The 12,657-nt window shown below is 54.0% G+C and overlaps 1 protein-coding gene across 4 annotated transcripts in view; it reads left to right on the top strand.

Moving 5' to 3' along the window:
- The window catches only part of LOC137366505 (equilibrative nucleoside transporter 1-like), a 352,530-nt gene that overhangs the window by 229,029 nt on the left and 110,844 nt on the right, over positions 1 to 12,657 (top strand). For all 4 annotated transcript variants that reach the window (XM_068028318.1, XM_068028303.1, XM_068028319.1 and 1 more), the window contains 2 exons: positions 3,210 to 3,307; positions 8,738 to 8,834. In XM_068028318.1, coding sequence (XP_067884419.1) covers positions 3,210 to 3,307; positions 8,738 to 8,834 — 195 coding nt within the window. The remainder of the gene's footprint in view (positions 1 to 3,209; positions 3,308 to 8,737; positions 8,835 to 12,657) is intronic.

Raw genomic sequence — 12,657 nt, 5'->3', positions numbered from 1 at the left:
TGGTGGGAGGGTGGGATAGAGTTCGGTATCAGGAGGGAGAGTGAGGTGTGAATGGAGAGGGATGAGGAGTGAGGGTGGGGTGCAGATGGAGTGAAATGGAGGGAGGGTGGGTTTTTTAATGCTTTCATGGGATTTGGTGTCACTGGCCAGGCCAGCATTTATTGCCCATCCCTAATTGCCCTTGAGAAGGTGGTGGTGAGCTGCCTTCTTGAACCGCTGCAGTCCATGTGGGGCAGGTACATCCACAGTGCTGTTAGGAAGGGAGTTCCAGGATTTTGACCCGGCGACAGTGAAGGAACAGCGATATAGTTCCAAGTCAGGATGGTGTGTGGCTTGGAGGGGAAACTGCAGGTGGTGGTGTTCCCATGTATTTGCTGCCCTTGTCCTTCTAGTTGGTAGAGGTCGCGGGTTTGGAAGGTGCTGTCGAAGAAGCCTTGGTGCATTGCTGCAGTGCATCTTGTAGATGGTACACACTGCTGCCACTGTGCGTCGGTGGTGGGAGGGAGTGAATGTTTGTAGATGGTGTGCCAATCAAGCGGGCTGCTTTGTCCTGGATGGTGTCGAGCTTCTTGAATGTTGTTGGAGCTGCACCCATCCAGGCAAGTGGAGAGTATTCCATCACACTCCTGACTTGTGCCTTGTAGATGGTGGACAGGCTTTGGGGAGTCAGGAGTTGAGTTACTTGCCGCAGGATTCCTAGCCTCTGACCTGCTCTTATAGCCACAGTATTTATATGGCTACTCCAGTTCAGTTTCTGGTCAATGGTAGCTGCTAGGATGTTGATAGTGGGGGATTCAGCGATGGTAATGCCATTGAATGTCAAGGGGAGATGGTTAGATTCTCTCTTGTTGGAGATGGTCATTGCCTGGCATTTGTGTGGCGCGAATGTTACTTGCCACTTATCAGCCCAAGCCTGGATATTGTCCAGGTCTTGCTGCATTTCTACACGGACTGCTTCAGTATTTGAGGAATCACGAATGGTGCTGAACATTGTGCAATCATCAGCGAACATCCCCACTTCTGATCTTATGATTGAAGGAAGGTCATTGATGAAGCAGCTGAGGATGGTTGGGCCTCGGACACTCCCCTGAGGAACTCCTGCAGTGATGTCCTGGAGCTCAGATGATTGACCTCCAACAACCACAACCATCTTCCTTTGCGCTAGGTATGACTCCAGCCAGCAGAGAGTTTTCCCCCGATTCCCATTGACCTCAGTTTTGCTAGGGCTCCTTGATGTCAAGAACAAAGAACAAAGAACAGTACAGCACAGGAACAGGCCATTCGGCCCTCCAAGCCTGCGCCGATCTTGATGCCTGTCCAAACTAAAACCTTCTGCACTTCCAGGGACCGTATCCCTCTATTCCCATCCTATTCATGTATTTGTCAAGATGCCTCTTAAACGTCGCTATCGTACCTGCTTCCACCACCTCGCACATCCCCTCTAAACTTTGCCCCACTCACCTTAAACCTCTGTCCCCCAGTAACTGACTCTTCCACCCTGGGAAAAAGCTTCTGACTATCCACTCTATCCATGCCGCTCATAACTTTGTAAACCTCTATCATGTCGCCCCTCCACCTCCGTTGGTCATACTGAGTCAAATGCTGCCTTGATGTCAAGGGCAGACACTCTCACCTCACCTCCTGAGTTCAGCTCTTTTGTCCATGTTTGAACCAAGGCTGTAATGAGGTCAGGAGCTGAGTGGCCCTGTTGGAACCCAAACTGAGCGTCACTGAGCAGGTTATTGCGAAGCAAGTGCCGCTTGATGGCACTGTTGATGACACCTTCCATCACTTTACTGATGATTGAGAGTAGGCTGATGGGGCGGTAATTGGCCGGGTTGGATTTGTCCTGCTTTTTGTGCACAGGACATGCCTGGGCAATTTTCCACATTGCAGGGTAAATGCCAGTGTTGTAGCTGTACTGGAACAGCTTGGCTAGGGGCGTGGCAAGTTCTGGAGCACAGGTCTTCAGTACTATTGCCGGAATATTGTCAGGGCCCATAGCCTTTGCAGTATCCAGTGTCTTCAGTCGTTTCTTGATATCACACGGAGTGAATCGAATTGGCTGAAGTCTGGCATCTGTGATGGTGGGGACTTCAGGAGGAGGCCGAGATGGATCATCAACTCGGCACTTCTGGCTGAAGATTGTGGCAAATGCTTCAGCCTTATCTTTCACACTGATGTGCTGGGTTCCCCCATCATTGAGGATGAGGATATTTGTGGAGCCTCCTCCTCCAGTTAGTTGTTTAATTGTCCACCACCATTCACGGCTGTATGTGGCAGGACTGCAGAGCTTAGATCTGATCCGTTGGTTATGGGATCGCTTAGCTCTGTCTACCGCATGCTGCTTACACAGTCTGGCACGCAGATAGTCCTGTGTTGTAGCTTCACCAGGTTGACACTCATTTTGAGGTATGTCTGGTGCTGCTCCTGGCATGCCCTCCTGCACTCTTCATTGAACCAGGGTTGGTCTCCTAGTTTGATGGTAATGGTAGAGTGGGGGATATGCCGGGCCATGAGGTTACAGATTGTGGTTGAGTACAATTCTGCTGCTGCTGATGGCCCACAGCACCTCATGGATGCCCAGTTTTGCATTGCTAGATCTGTTCGAAATCTATCCCATTTAGCACGGTGATAGTGCCACACAACACGATGGACAGTATCCTCAATGTGAAGGGGCTCCCCTCCTGCTGGAGTAGGCGATGAAGGATTTTGTGGTGTTCGGTCAGGGAGCTGGTGTGTAACGTGTGGCACCGGGCACTTGTTGCAGGCGTTACAGGAGACAAAGAGAGCCGTGAAGACGGGACTTTAACTCCACATGGACTGTATGGTGGTCACTCCTACCAATACTGTCATGGACAGAAGCATCTGCAGCCGGCAGATTGGTGAGGACGAGGTCAAGTATGTTTTCCCCTCTTGTTGGTTCCCTCACCACCTGCCGCAGACCCAGTCTAGCAGATATGTCCTTTAGGACTCGGCCAGTTCGGTCAGTCGTGAATGAGATGAGATGGAGTGATGGTGGGGTGTAAATTGGATGAGATAGAGGGAGGTAGGGTGGGATGGAGTGAGATGGAGGAAGGATAGGGTGTAAATGGGATGAGATGGAGGGAGGTAGGGTGGGATGGAGTGAGATGGAGGGACACCGGATGGGTTTGTTGCTATAACCTGCCTCAACCTGTTGCTGAGATTCCCTTTCCTTTCCTTTGTAGGTGGCTCCGAGCAGACTGAAAGTGCTTTTGGCTATTTCAATACAGCCTGTGTGGTGACCCTGTTCGCTATCCTGCTCTACCTCGCTCTCCCCTACTTGGTGAGTCCTCCCGTTTCCAGGACTGAGCCTCTCTTTGGGGCCAGAACAGCCATCATTCTGTTCTCACTCAAGGGAACAGGAGGAGGCCATTCAGCCCCTCGAGACTGTTACACAGGAGCAGGAGGAGGCCATTCAGCCCCTCGAGACTGTTACACAGGGACAGGAGGAGGCCATTCAGCCCCTCGAGACTGTTACACAGGGACAGGAGGAGGCCATTCAGCCCCTCGAGACTGTTACACAGGGACAGGAGGAGGCCATTCAGCCCCTCGAGACTGTTACATAGGAGCAGGAGGAGGCCATTCAGCCCCTCGATCCTGTTACACAGGAACAGGAGGAGGCCATTCAGCCCCTCGAGCCTGTTACACAGGAACAGGAGGAGGCCTTCAAGCCTGCTTCAGTGATTCTATAGATTATGGATGATTAATTTCTAGCATGATGCTAAGAGCGAAACCTCGGAAGAATATTAATCACAGAGGCATTTAAAAATAGAGTGTTTTTCTCATGTTCTTTGACTATTTTTATTCACTTGTGATAAAAATATTGGTGATGGGATTGAAAGCTATTTGTTGCACGCTCAGACAAGCTGCAGGGGCCAGTCACCCGATGAAAAACTCCAGCTGTAAATGGGTCAGCCAGTTGGCAAAACCAGTCACTGACCCCAGTTTCCCCATTTTAGGCCCGATGCTAAATTTAAACCCAGGAGCAGGAAGGGTGACAGGAGGGAGAAGGGAGGAGAGGGTGGAGGAGGCAGAAGGGAGGAGGAGGGAGAAGGGTGGAGAGGGTGGAGGAGGCAGAAGGGAGGAGGAGGGAGAAGGGTGGAGAGGGTGGAGGAGGCAGAAGGGAGGAGGAGGGAGAAGGGTGGAGAGGGTGGAGGAGGCAGAAGGAAGGAGGAGGGAGAAGGGTGGAGAGGGTGGAGGAGGCAGAAGGGAGGAGGAGGGAGAAGGGTGGAGAGGGTGGAGGAGGCAGAAGGGAGGAGGAGGGAGAAGGGTGGAGAGGGTGGAGGAGGCAGAAGGGAGGAGGAGGGAGAAGGGTGGAGAGGGTGGAGGAGGCAGAAGGGAGGAGGAGGGAGAAGGGAGGAGAGGGTTGAGGATGGAGAAGGGAGGAGGGGGTGTGGGAGGGAGAAGGGAGGAGAGGATTGAGCGGGGGAAGGGAGGAGAGGGTGGAGGAGGCAGAAGGGAGGAGGAGGGAGGAGGAGAGGGTTGAGGATGGAGAAGGGAGGAGGGGGTGCAGGAGGGAGAAGGGAGGAGAGGGTGGAGGAGGCAGAAGGGAGGAGGAGGGAGAAGGGAGGAGAGAGTTGAGGATGGAGAAGGGAGGAGGGGGTGCAGGAGGGAGAAGGGAGGAGTGGGTTGAGCGGGGGAAGGGAGGAGAGGGTGGAGGAGGCAGAAGGGAGGAGGAGGGAGAAGGGAAGGAAGGAGAGGGTTGAGGATGGAGAAGGGAGGAGGGGGTGCAGGAGGGAGAAGGGAGGAGAGGGCAGAGGAGGAAGAAGGGAGGAGGAGGGAGAAGGGAGGAGAGGGTGGAGGAGGCAGAAGGGAGGAGGAGGGAGAAGGGAGGAGAGAGTTGAGGATGGAGAAGGGAGGAGGGGGTGCAGGAGGGAGAAGGGAGGAGAGGGTTGAGCGGGGGAAGGGAGGAGAGGGTGGAGGAGGCAGAAGGGAGGAGGAGGGAGAAGGGAAGGGAGGAGAGGGTTGAGGATGGAGAAGGGAGGAGGGGGTGCAGGAGGGAGAAGGGAGGAGAGGGCAGAGGAGGAAGAAGGGAGGAGGAGGGAGAAGGGAGGAGAGGGTGGAGGAGGCAGAAGGGAGGAGGAGGGAGAAGGGAGGAGAGGGTGGAGGAGGCAGAAGGGAGGAGAGGGCAGAGGATGGAGAAGGGAGGAGGGAGTGCAGGAGGGGAAAGGGAGGATAGGGTGAAGGAGGCAGAAAGGAGGAGGGGGTGCAAGAGGCAGAAGGGAACAGGCAGAAGGGAGGGAGTGGTGGAGGAGGGATAGAGGACAGAGAAGGGAGGTGGGGGTTGAGGAGTCATAAGGGAGACAGTGTGGAACAGGGAGAAGGGAGGAGAGGATGGAGGAGGGAGAAGGGGTAGAGGGTGATGGAGGGAGGGGGGAGAGGGTGGTGGAGGTGGAGGGAGAGAGGATGGTGGAGGAGGAGGGGTAGATAGTGGAGGAGGGAGGGGGAAAGGGTGGAGGAGGGAGAGGGGGAAAGGGTGGAGGGGGGAGAGGGTGGAGGAGGGAGAGGGGGAGAGGGTGGTGGAGGCAGGAGGGAGAGGGTGGTGGAGGAGGAGGGGGAGAGGGTGGTGGAGGGAGGGGGGAGAGGGTGGTGGAGGAGGAGGGAGAGAGGATGGTGGAGGAGGAGGGCTAGACAGTGGAGGAGGGAGAGGGGGAAAGGGTGGAGGGAGAGAGGGTGGAGGAGGGAGAGGGTGGAGGATGGAGGGGGAGAGGGTGGAGGAGGGAGGGGAGGGAGAGAGTGGAGGAGGGAGGGGGTAGAGGGTGGAGGAGGGAGAGGGGGAGAGGATGGTGGAGGGAGAGGGGGAGAGGGTGGAGGAGGGAGAGGGTGGAGGAGGGAGAGGGGGAGAGGGTGGACGAGGGAGAGGCGGAGAGGGTGGAGGGGAGGGTGGAGGAGGGAGAGGGGGAGAGGGTGGAGGCGTGAGAGGGGAGAGGGTGGAGGAGGGAGGGGGAAGAGGGTGGAGGAGGCAGAAGGGAGGAGAGGGCAGAGGATGGAGAAGGGAGGAGGGGGTGCAGGAGGTGAAAGGGAGGATAGGGTGAAGGAGGCAGAAAGGAGGAGGGGGTGCAAGAGGCAGAAGGGAAGAGACAGAAGGGAGGGAGTGGTGGAGGAGGGATAGAGGACAGAGAAGGGAGGTGGGGGTTGAGGAGAGATAAGGGAGACAGGGTGGAACAGGGAGAAGGGAGGAGAGGATGGAGGAGGGAGAAGGGGTCGAGGGTGATGGAGGGAGGGGGGAGAGGGTGGTGGAGGTGGAGGGAGAGAGGATGGTGGAGGAGGAGGGGTAGATAGTGGAGGAGGGAGGGGGAGAGGGTGGAGGAGGGAGAGGGGGAGAGGGTGGAGGAGGGAGAGGGGGAAAGGGTGGAGGGGGGAGAGGGGGGAGGAGGGAGAGGGGGAGAGGGTGGTGGAGGCAGGGGGGAGAGGGTGGTGGAGGAGGGAGTGGGGGAGGGTGGAGGAGGGAGAGGGGGAGAGGGTGGAGGAGGGAGAGGGGGAAGTGGTGGAGGGGGGAGAGGGTGGAGGAGGGAGGGGGGAGAGGGTGGATGAGGGAGGGGGGAGAGGGTGGTGGAGGTGGAGGGAGAGAGGATGGTGGAGGAGGAGGGGTAGATAGTGGAGGAGGGATGGGGAAAGGGTGGAGGAGGGAGAGGGGGAGAGGGTGGAGGAGGGAGAGGGGGAAAGGGTGGAGGGGGGAGAGGGTGGAGGAGGGAGAGGGGGAGAGGGTGGTGGAGGCAGGGGGGAGAGGGTGGTGATGGAGGAAGGGGAGAGGGTGGTGGAGGGAGGGGGGAGAGGGTGGTGGAGGAGGAGGGAGAGAGGATGGTGGAGGAGGAGGGCTAGACAGTAGAGGAGGGAGAGGGGGAAAGGGTGGAGGGGGAGAGGGTGGAGGAGGGAGAGGGTGGAGGATGGAGGGGGAGAGGGTGGAGGAGGGAGGGGAGGGAGAGAGTGGAGGAGGGAGGGGGGAGAGGGTGGAGGAGGGAGGGGGGAGAGGGTGGAGGAGGGAGAGGGGGAGAGGGTGGAGGAGGGAGAGGGGGAGAGGGTGGAGGAGGGAGAGGCGGAGAGGGTGGAGGGGAGGGGGGAGGGTGGAGGAGGGAGAGGGGAAGAGGGTGGAGGAGGGAGAGGGAAGAGGGTGGAGGAGGGAGGGGGAAGAGGGTGGAGGAGGGAGTGGGGGAGGGTGGAGGAGGGAGAGGGGGAGAGGGTGGAGGAGGGAGGGGGAGAGTGTGGAGGAGGGAGAGGGGGAGAGGGTGGAGGTGGGAGAAGGCGGGAGGGTGGAGGAGGAGAGGGGGAAAGGGTGGTGGAGGAAGAGGGAGAAAGGGTGGAGGAGGGAGAGGGGGAGAGGGTGGAGGAGTGAGAGGGGGAAAGGGTGAAGGGGGGAGAGGGGGAGAGGAGGGAGAAGGGGAGAGGGCAGAGGAGGCAGAGAGGGTGGAGGAGGGAGAGAGGGCGGAGGAGGGAGGGGGAGAATGTTGAGGAGGGAGAGCGGGATAGGGTGGAGGAGGGAAAGCGGGATAGGGTGGAGGAGGGAGGGGGGAGAGCGTGGAGGGGGGAGGGGGAGGGTGGAGGAGGGAGAAGGGGAGAGGGCGGAGAAGAGAGAGAGGGTTGAGGAGGGAGAGCGGGATAGGGTGGAGGAGGGAGAGGGGGAGAGGGTGGAGGAGGTGGAGGGAGAGAGGATGGTGGAGGAGGAGGGGTAGATAGTGGAGGAGGGAGAGGGGGAAAGGGTGGAGGGGGAGAGGGTGGAGGAGGGAGAGGGGGAAAGGGTCGTGGAGGCAGGGGGGAGAGGGTGGTGGAGGAGGAGGGGGAGAGGGTGGTGGAGGGAGGTGGGAGAGGGTGGTGGAGGAGGAGGGAGAGAGGATGGTGGAGGAGGAGGGCTAGACAGTGGAGGAGGGAGAAGGGGAAAGGGTGGAGGGGGGAGAGGGTGGAGGATGGAGGGGGAGAGGGTGGAGGAGGGAGGGGAGGGAGAGAGTGGAGGAGGGAGGGGGAGAATGTGGAGGAGGGAGAGGGGGAGAGGACGGTGGAGGGAGAGGGGGAGAGGGTGGAGGAGGGAGAGGGGGAGAGGGTGGAGGAGGGAGAGGGGGAGAGGGTGGACGAGGGAGAGGCGGAGAGGGTGGAGGAGGGAGAGGGGGAGTGGAGGAGGGAGGTGGGAGGGCCTGGAGGAGGGAGAGGGGGAGAGGGTGGAGGAGGGAGGTGGGAGAGGGTGGAGGAGGGATAATGGGAGAGGGTGGAGGAGGAAGGGGGAGAGGGTGAAGGAGGGAGGGGGAGGGTGGAGGAGGGAGGGGGTAGAGGGTGGAGGAGGGAGGGGGTAGAGGGTGGAGGAGGGAGGGGGAGAGGGTGGAGGAGGGAGCGGAGAGGGTGGAGGAGGGAGAGGGGTAGATGGTGGAGGAGGGAGGGGGAGGGTGGATGAGGGAGGGGGAGAGGGTGAAGGAGGGAGTGGGAGGGTGGAGGTGTGAGGGGGTAGAGGGTGGAGGAGGGAGGGGGTAGAGGGTGGAGGAGGGAGGGGAGAGTGTGGAGGAGGGAGGGGGCGGAGGAGGGAGGGGAGAGGCTGGAGGAGAGAGGTGGGGGAGGGTGGAGGAGGGAAGTGGGGAGGGTGGAGGAGGGAGGGGGAGAGGGTGGAGGAGGGAGGGAGCTGTCTGCAGTGTTAACATGTGCCTTCGGTGAGGGTTTTGAATGGTGTCTGCTGCTGTGTGGCCAGTGTTTCAATCTGGTCGGTTTGTGTCTTCAATCCTCAATCATTCAGGAGTTCTCTCGGTATCACTTTAATAAAAAGAAAGATGAATGGAAGAAGGAAGAGCAGGAGGAAGAAAAGTTCTGCAAGGTCGACCTCAACAAACAAGGTGAGAAGCTCAATCAGATCAGGGTTAAGTCCCAGACCAATGTTGAATCACAGCATGGGTATTCGGGCAGGTGACCAAAAGCTTGTTCCATGAGGTAAATTTTAAGGAGGGAGCCCCTAAATGGAAAAGAATGATATAAAGAGTTTCATAGAGTTTGCTTGATTTTCAAAGAGTTTCAGAGAGGATCAGAGAGTTTCATAGAGGTTCAGAGAGTTTCAGAGAGGTTCAGAGAGGTTCAGAGAGGTTCAGAGAGGTTCAGAGAGTTTCAGAGAGGTTCAGAGAGGTTCATAGAGGTTCAGAGAGTTTCAGAGAGTTTCAGAGAGGTTCAGAGAGTTTCAGAGAGGTTCAGAGAGGTTCAGAGAGGTTCATAGAGGTTCAGAGAGTTTCAGAGAGGTTCAGAGAGTTTCAGAGACGTTCAGAGAGGTTCAGAGAGGTTCAGAGAGGTTCATAGAGGTTCAGAGAGTTTCAGAGAGGTTCACAGAGGTTCATAGAGGTTCAGAGAGTTTCAGAGAGGTTCAGAGAGTTTCAGAGAGGTTCAGAGAGGTTCAGAGAGGTTCATAGAGGTTCATAGAGGTTCAGAGAGGTTCAGAGAGTTTCATAGAGGTTCAGAGAGTTTCAGAGAGGTTCAGAGAGTTTCAGAGAGGTTCAGAGAGTTTCAGAGAGGTTCAGAGAGGTTCAGAGAGGTTCAGAGAGTTTCAGAGAGTTTCAGAGAGGTTCAGAGAGGTTCATAGAGGTTCAGAGAGTTTCAGAGAGGTTCAGAGAGGTTCAGAGAGGTTCATAGAGGTTCAGAGAGTTTCATAGAGGTTCAGAGAGGTTCAGAGAGTTTCAGAGAGGTTCAGAGAGTTTCATAGAGGTTCAGAGAGTTTCAGAGAATTTCAGAGAGTTTCAGAGAGGTTCAGAGAGTTTCAGAGAGTTTCAGAGAGGTTCAGAGAGTTTCATGGAGTTTCAGAGAGGTTCTGAGAGTTTCAGAGGGTTTCAGAGAGGTTCAGAGAGTTTCATAGAGGTTCAGAGAGTTTCATAGAGTTTCAGAGAGTTTCAGAGAGTTTCAGAGAGTTTCAGAGAGTTTCAGAGAGTTTCAAAGAGGTTCAGAGAGTTTCATAGAGTTTCATAGAGTTTCATAGAGTTTCAGAGAGTTTCAGAGAGGTTCAGAGAGGTTCAGAGAGTTTCAGAGAGGTTCAGAGAGTTTCAGAGAGGTTCAGAGTTTCAGAGAGGTTCAGAGAGTTTCAGAGAGTTTCAGAGAGTTTCAGAGAGGTTCAGAGAGGTTCAGAGAGTTTCAGAGAGTTTCAGAGAGTTTCAGAGAGGTTCAGAGAGGTTCAGAGAGTTTCAGAGAGTTTCAGAGAAGTTCAGAGAGGTTCAGAGAGTTTCATAGAGGTTCAGAGAGTTTCATAGAGGTTCAGAGAGTTTCAGAGAGTTTCAGAGAGGTTCAGAGAGTTTCAGAGAGTTTCAGAGAGTTTCAGAGAGGTTCAGAGAGTTTCATAGAGTTTCATAGAGTTTCATAGAGGTTCAGAGAGTTTCATAGAGGTTCAGAGAGTTTCATAGAGGTTCAGAGAGTTTCAGAGAGTTTCAGAGAGTTTCAGAGAGTTTCAGAGAGGTTCAGAGAGTTTCAGAGTTTCAGAGAGTTTCAGAGAGGTTCAGAGAGTTTCATAGAGGTTCAGAGAGTTTCATAGAGGTTCAGAGAGTTTCATAGAGGTTCAGAGAGTTTCAGAGAGTTTCATAGAGGTTCAGAGAGTTTCAGAGAGGTTCAGAGAGTTTCATAGAGGTTCAGAGAGTTTCATAGAGGTTCAGAGAGTTTCAGAGAGTTTCATAGAGTTTCAGAGAGGTTCAGAGAGGTTCAGAGAGTTTCAGAGAGGTTCAGAGAGGTTCGGAGAGTTTCAGAGAGTTTCGGAGAGTTTCAGAGAGTTTCAGAGAGTTTCAGAGAGTTTCAGAGAGGTTCAGAGAGTTTCAGAGAGGTTCAGAGAGTTTCATAGAGGTTCAGAGAGTTTCAGAGAGTTTCAGAGAGTTTCATAGAGTTTCATAGAGGTTCAGAGAGGTTCAGAGAGGTTCAGAGAGTTTCATAGAGTTTCAGAGAGGTTCGGAGAGTTTCAGAGAGGTTCGGAGAGTTTCAGAGAGGTTCAGAGAGTTTCAGAGAGTTTCAGAGAGTTTCAGAGAGGTTCAGAGAGGTTCAGAGAGTTTCAGAGAGTTTCAGAGAAGTTCAGAGAGGTTCAGAGAGTTTCAGAGAGTTTCAGAGAGGTTCAGAGAGGTTCAGAGAGTTTCAGAGAGTTTCAGAGAGGTTCAGAGAGTTTCAGAGAGGTTCAGAGAGGTTCAGAGAGTTTCAGAGAGTTTCAGAGAGGTTCAGAGAGGTTCAGAGAGTTTCAGAGAGTTTCAGAGAAGTTCAGAGAGGTTCAGAGAGTTTCAGAGAGTTTCAGAGAGGTTCAGAGAGGTTCAGAGAGTTTCAGAGAGTTTCAGAGAGGTTCAGAGAGTTTCAGAGAGTTTCAGAGAGTTTCAGAGAGGTTCGGAGAGTTTCATAGAGTTTCATAGAGTTTCATAGAGGTTCAGAGAGTTTCATAGAGGTTCAGAGAGTTTCATAGAGGTTCAGAGAGTTTCAGAGAGTTTCAGAGAGTTTCAGAGAGGTTCAGAGAGTTTCAGAGTTTCAGAGAGTTTCAGAGAGGTTCAGAGAGTTTCAGAGAGGTTCAGAGAGTTTCATAGAGGTTCAGAGAGTTTCATAGAGGTTCAGAGAGTTTCAGAGAGTTTCAGAGAGTTTCATAGAGGTTCAGAGAGTTTCAGAGAGTTTCAGAGAGTTTCAGAGAGGTTCAGAGAGTTTCAGAGTTTCAGAGAGTTTCATAGAGTTTCAGAGAGGTTCAGAGAGGTTCAGAGAGTTTCATAGAGGTTCAGAGAGTTTCATAGAGGTTCAGAGAGTTTCATAGAGGTTCAGAGAGTTTCAGAGAGTTTCATAGAGGTTCAGAGAGTTTCAGAGAGGTTCAGAGAGTTTCATAGAGGTTCAGAGAGTTTCATAGAGGTTCAGAGAGTTTCAGAGAGTTTCATAGAGTTTCAGAGAGGTTCAGAGAGGTTCAGAGAGTTTCAGAGAGGTTCAGAGAGTTTCATAGAGTTTCAGAGAGGTTCAGAGAGTTTCAGAGAGTTTCAGAGAGTTTCAGAGATGTTCAGAGAGTTTCATAGAGTTTCAGAGAGTTTCAGAGAATTTCAGAGAGTTTCAGAGAGGTTCAGAGAGGTTCGGAGAGTTTCAGAGAGGTTCGGAGAGTTTCAGAGAGTTTCAGAGTTTCAGAGAGTTTCAGAGAGGTTCAGAGAGTTTCAGAGAGGTTCAGAGAGTTTCATAGAGGTTCAGAGAGTTTCAGAGAGTTTCAGAGAGTTTCATAGAGTTTCATAGAGGTTCAGAGAGGTTCAGAGAGGTTCAGAGAGTTTCATAGAGTTTCAGAGAGGTTCGGAGAGTTTCAGAGAGGTTCGGAGAGTTTCAGAGAGTTTCAGAGAGGTTCATAGAGGTTCATAGAGTTTCATAGAGTTTCAGAGAGTTTCAGAGAGTTTCAGAGAGGTTCAGAGAGGTTCAGAGAGGTTCAGAGAGTTTCAGAGAGTTTCAGAGAGGTTCAGAGAGGTTCAGAGAGGTTCAGAGAGGTTCATAGAGTTTCATAGAGGTTCAGAGAGGTGCATAGAGGTTCATAGAGATTCATAGAGTTTCATAGAGGTTCAGAGAGGTTCATGGAGTTTCATAGAGGTTCACAGAGGTTCATAGAGTTTCACAGAGGTTCAGAGAGGTTCAGAGAGGTTCAGAGAGATTCATAGAGGTTCATAGAGTTTCATAGAGGTTCAGAGAGGTTCATAGAGGTTCATAGAG

Source organism: Heterodontus francisci, chromosome 3, assembly GCF_036365525.1.
Source record: "Heterodontus francisci isolate sHetFra1 chromosome 3, sHetFra1.hap1, whole genome shotgun sequence".
NCBI lineage: Eukaryota > Metazoa > Chordata > Chondrichthyes > Heterodontiformes > Heterodontidae > Heterodontus > Heterodontus francisci.
This window is presented reverse-complemented; position numbering and strand designations above follow the sequence as displayed.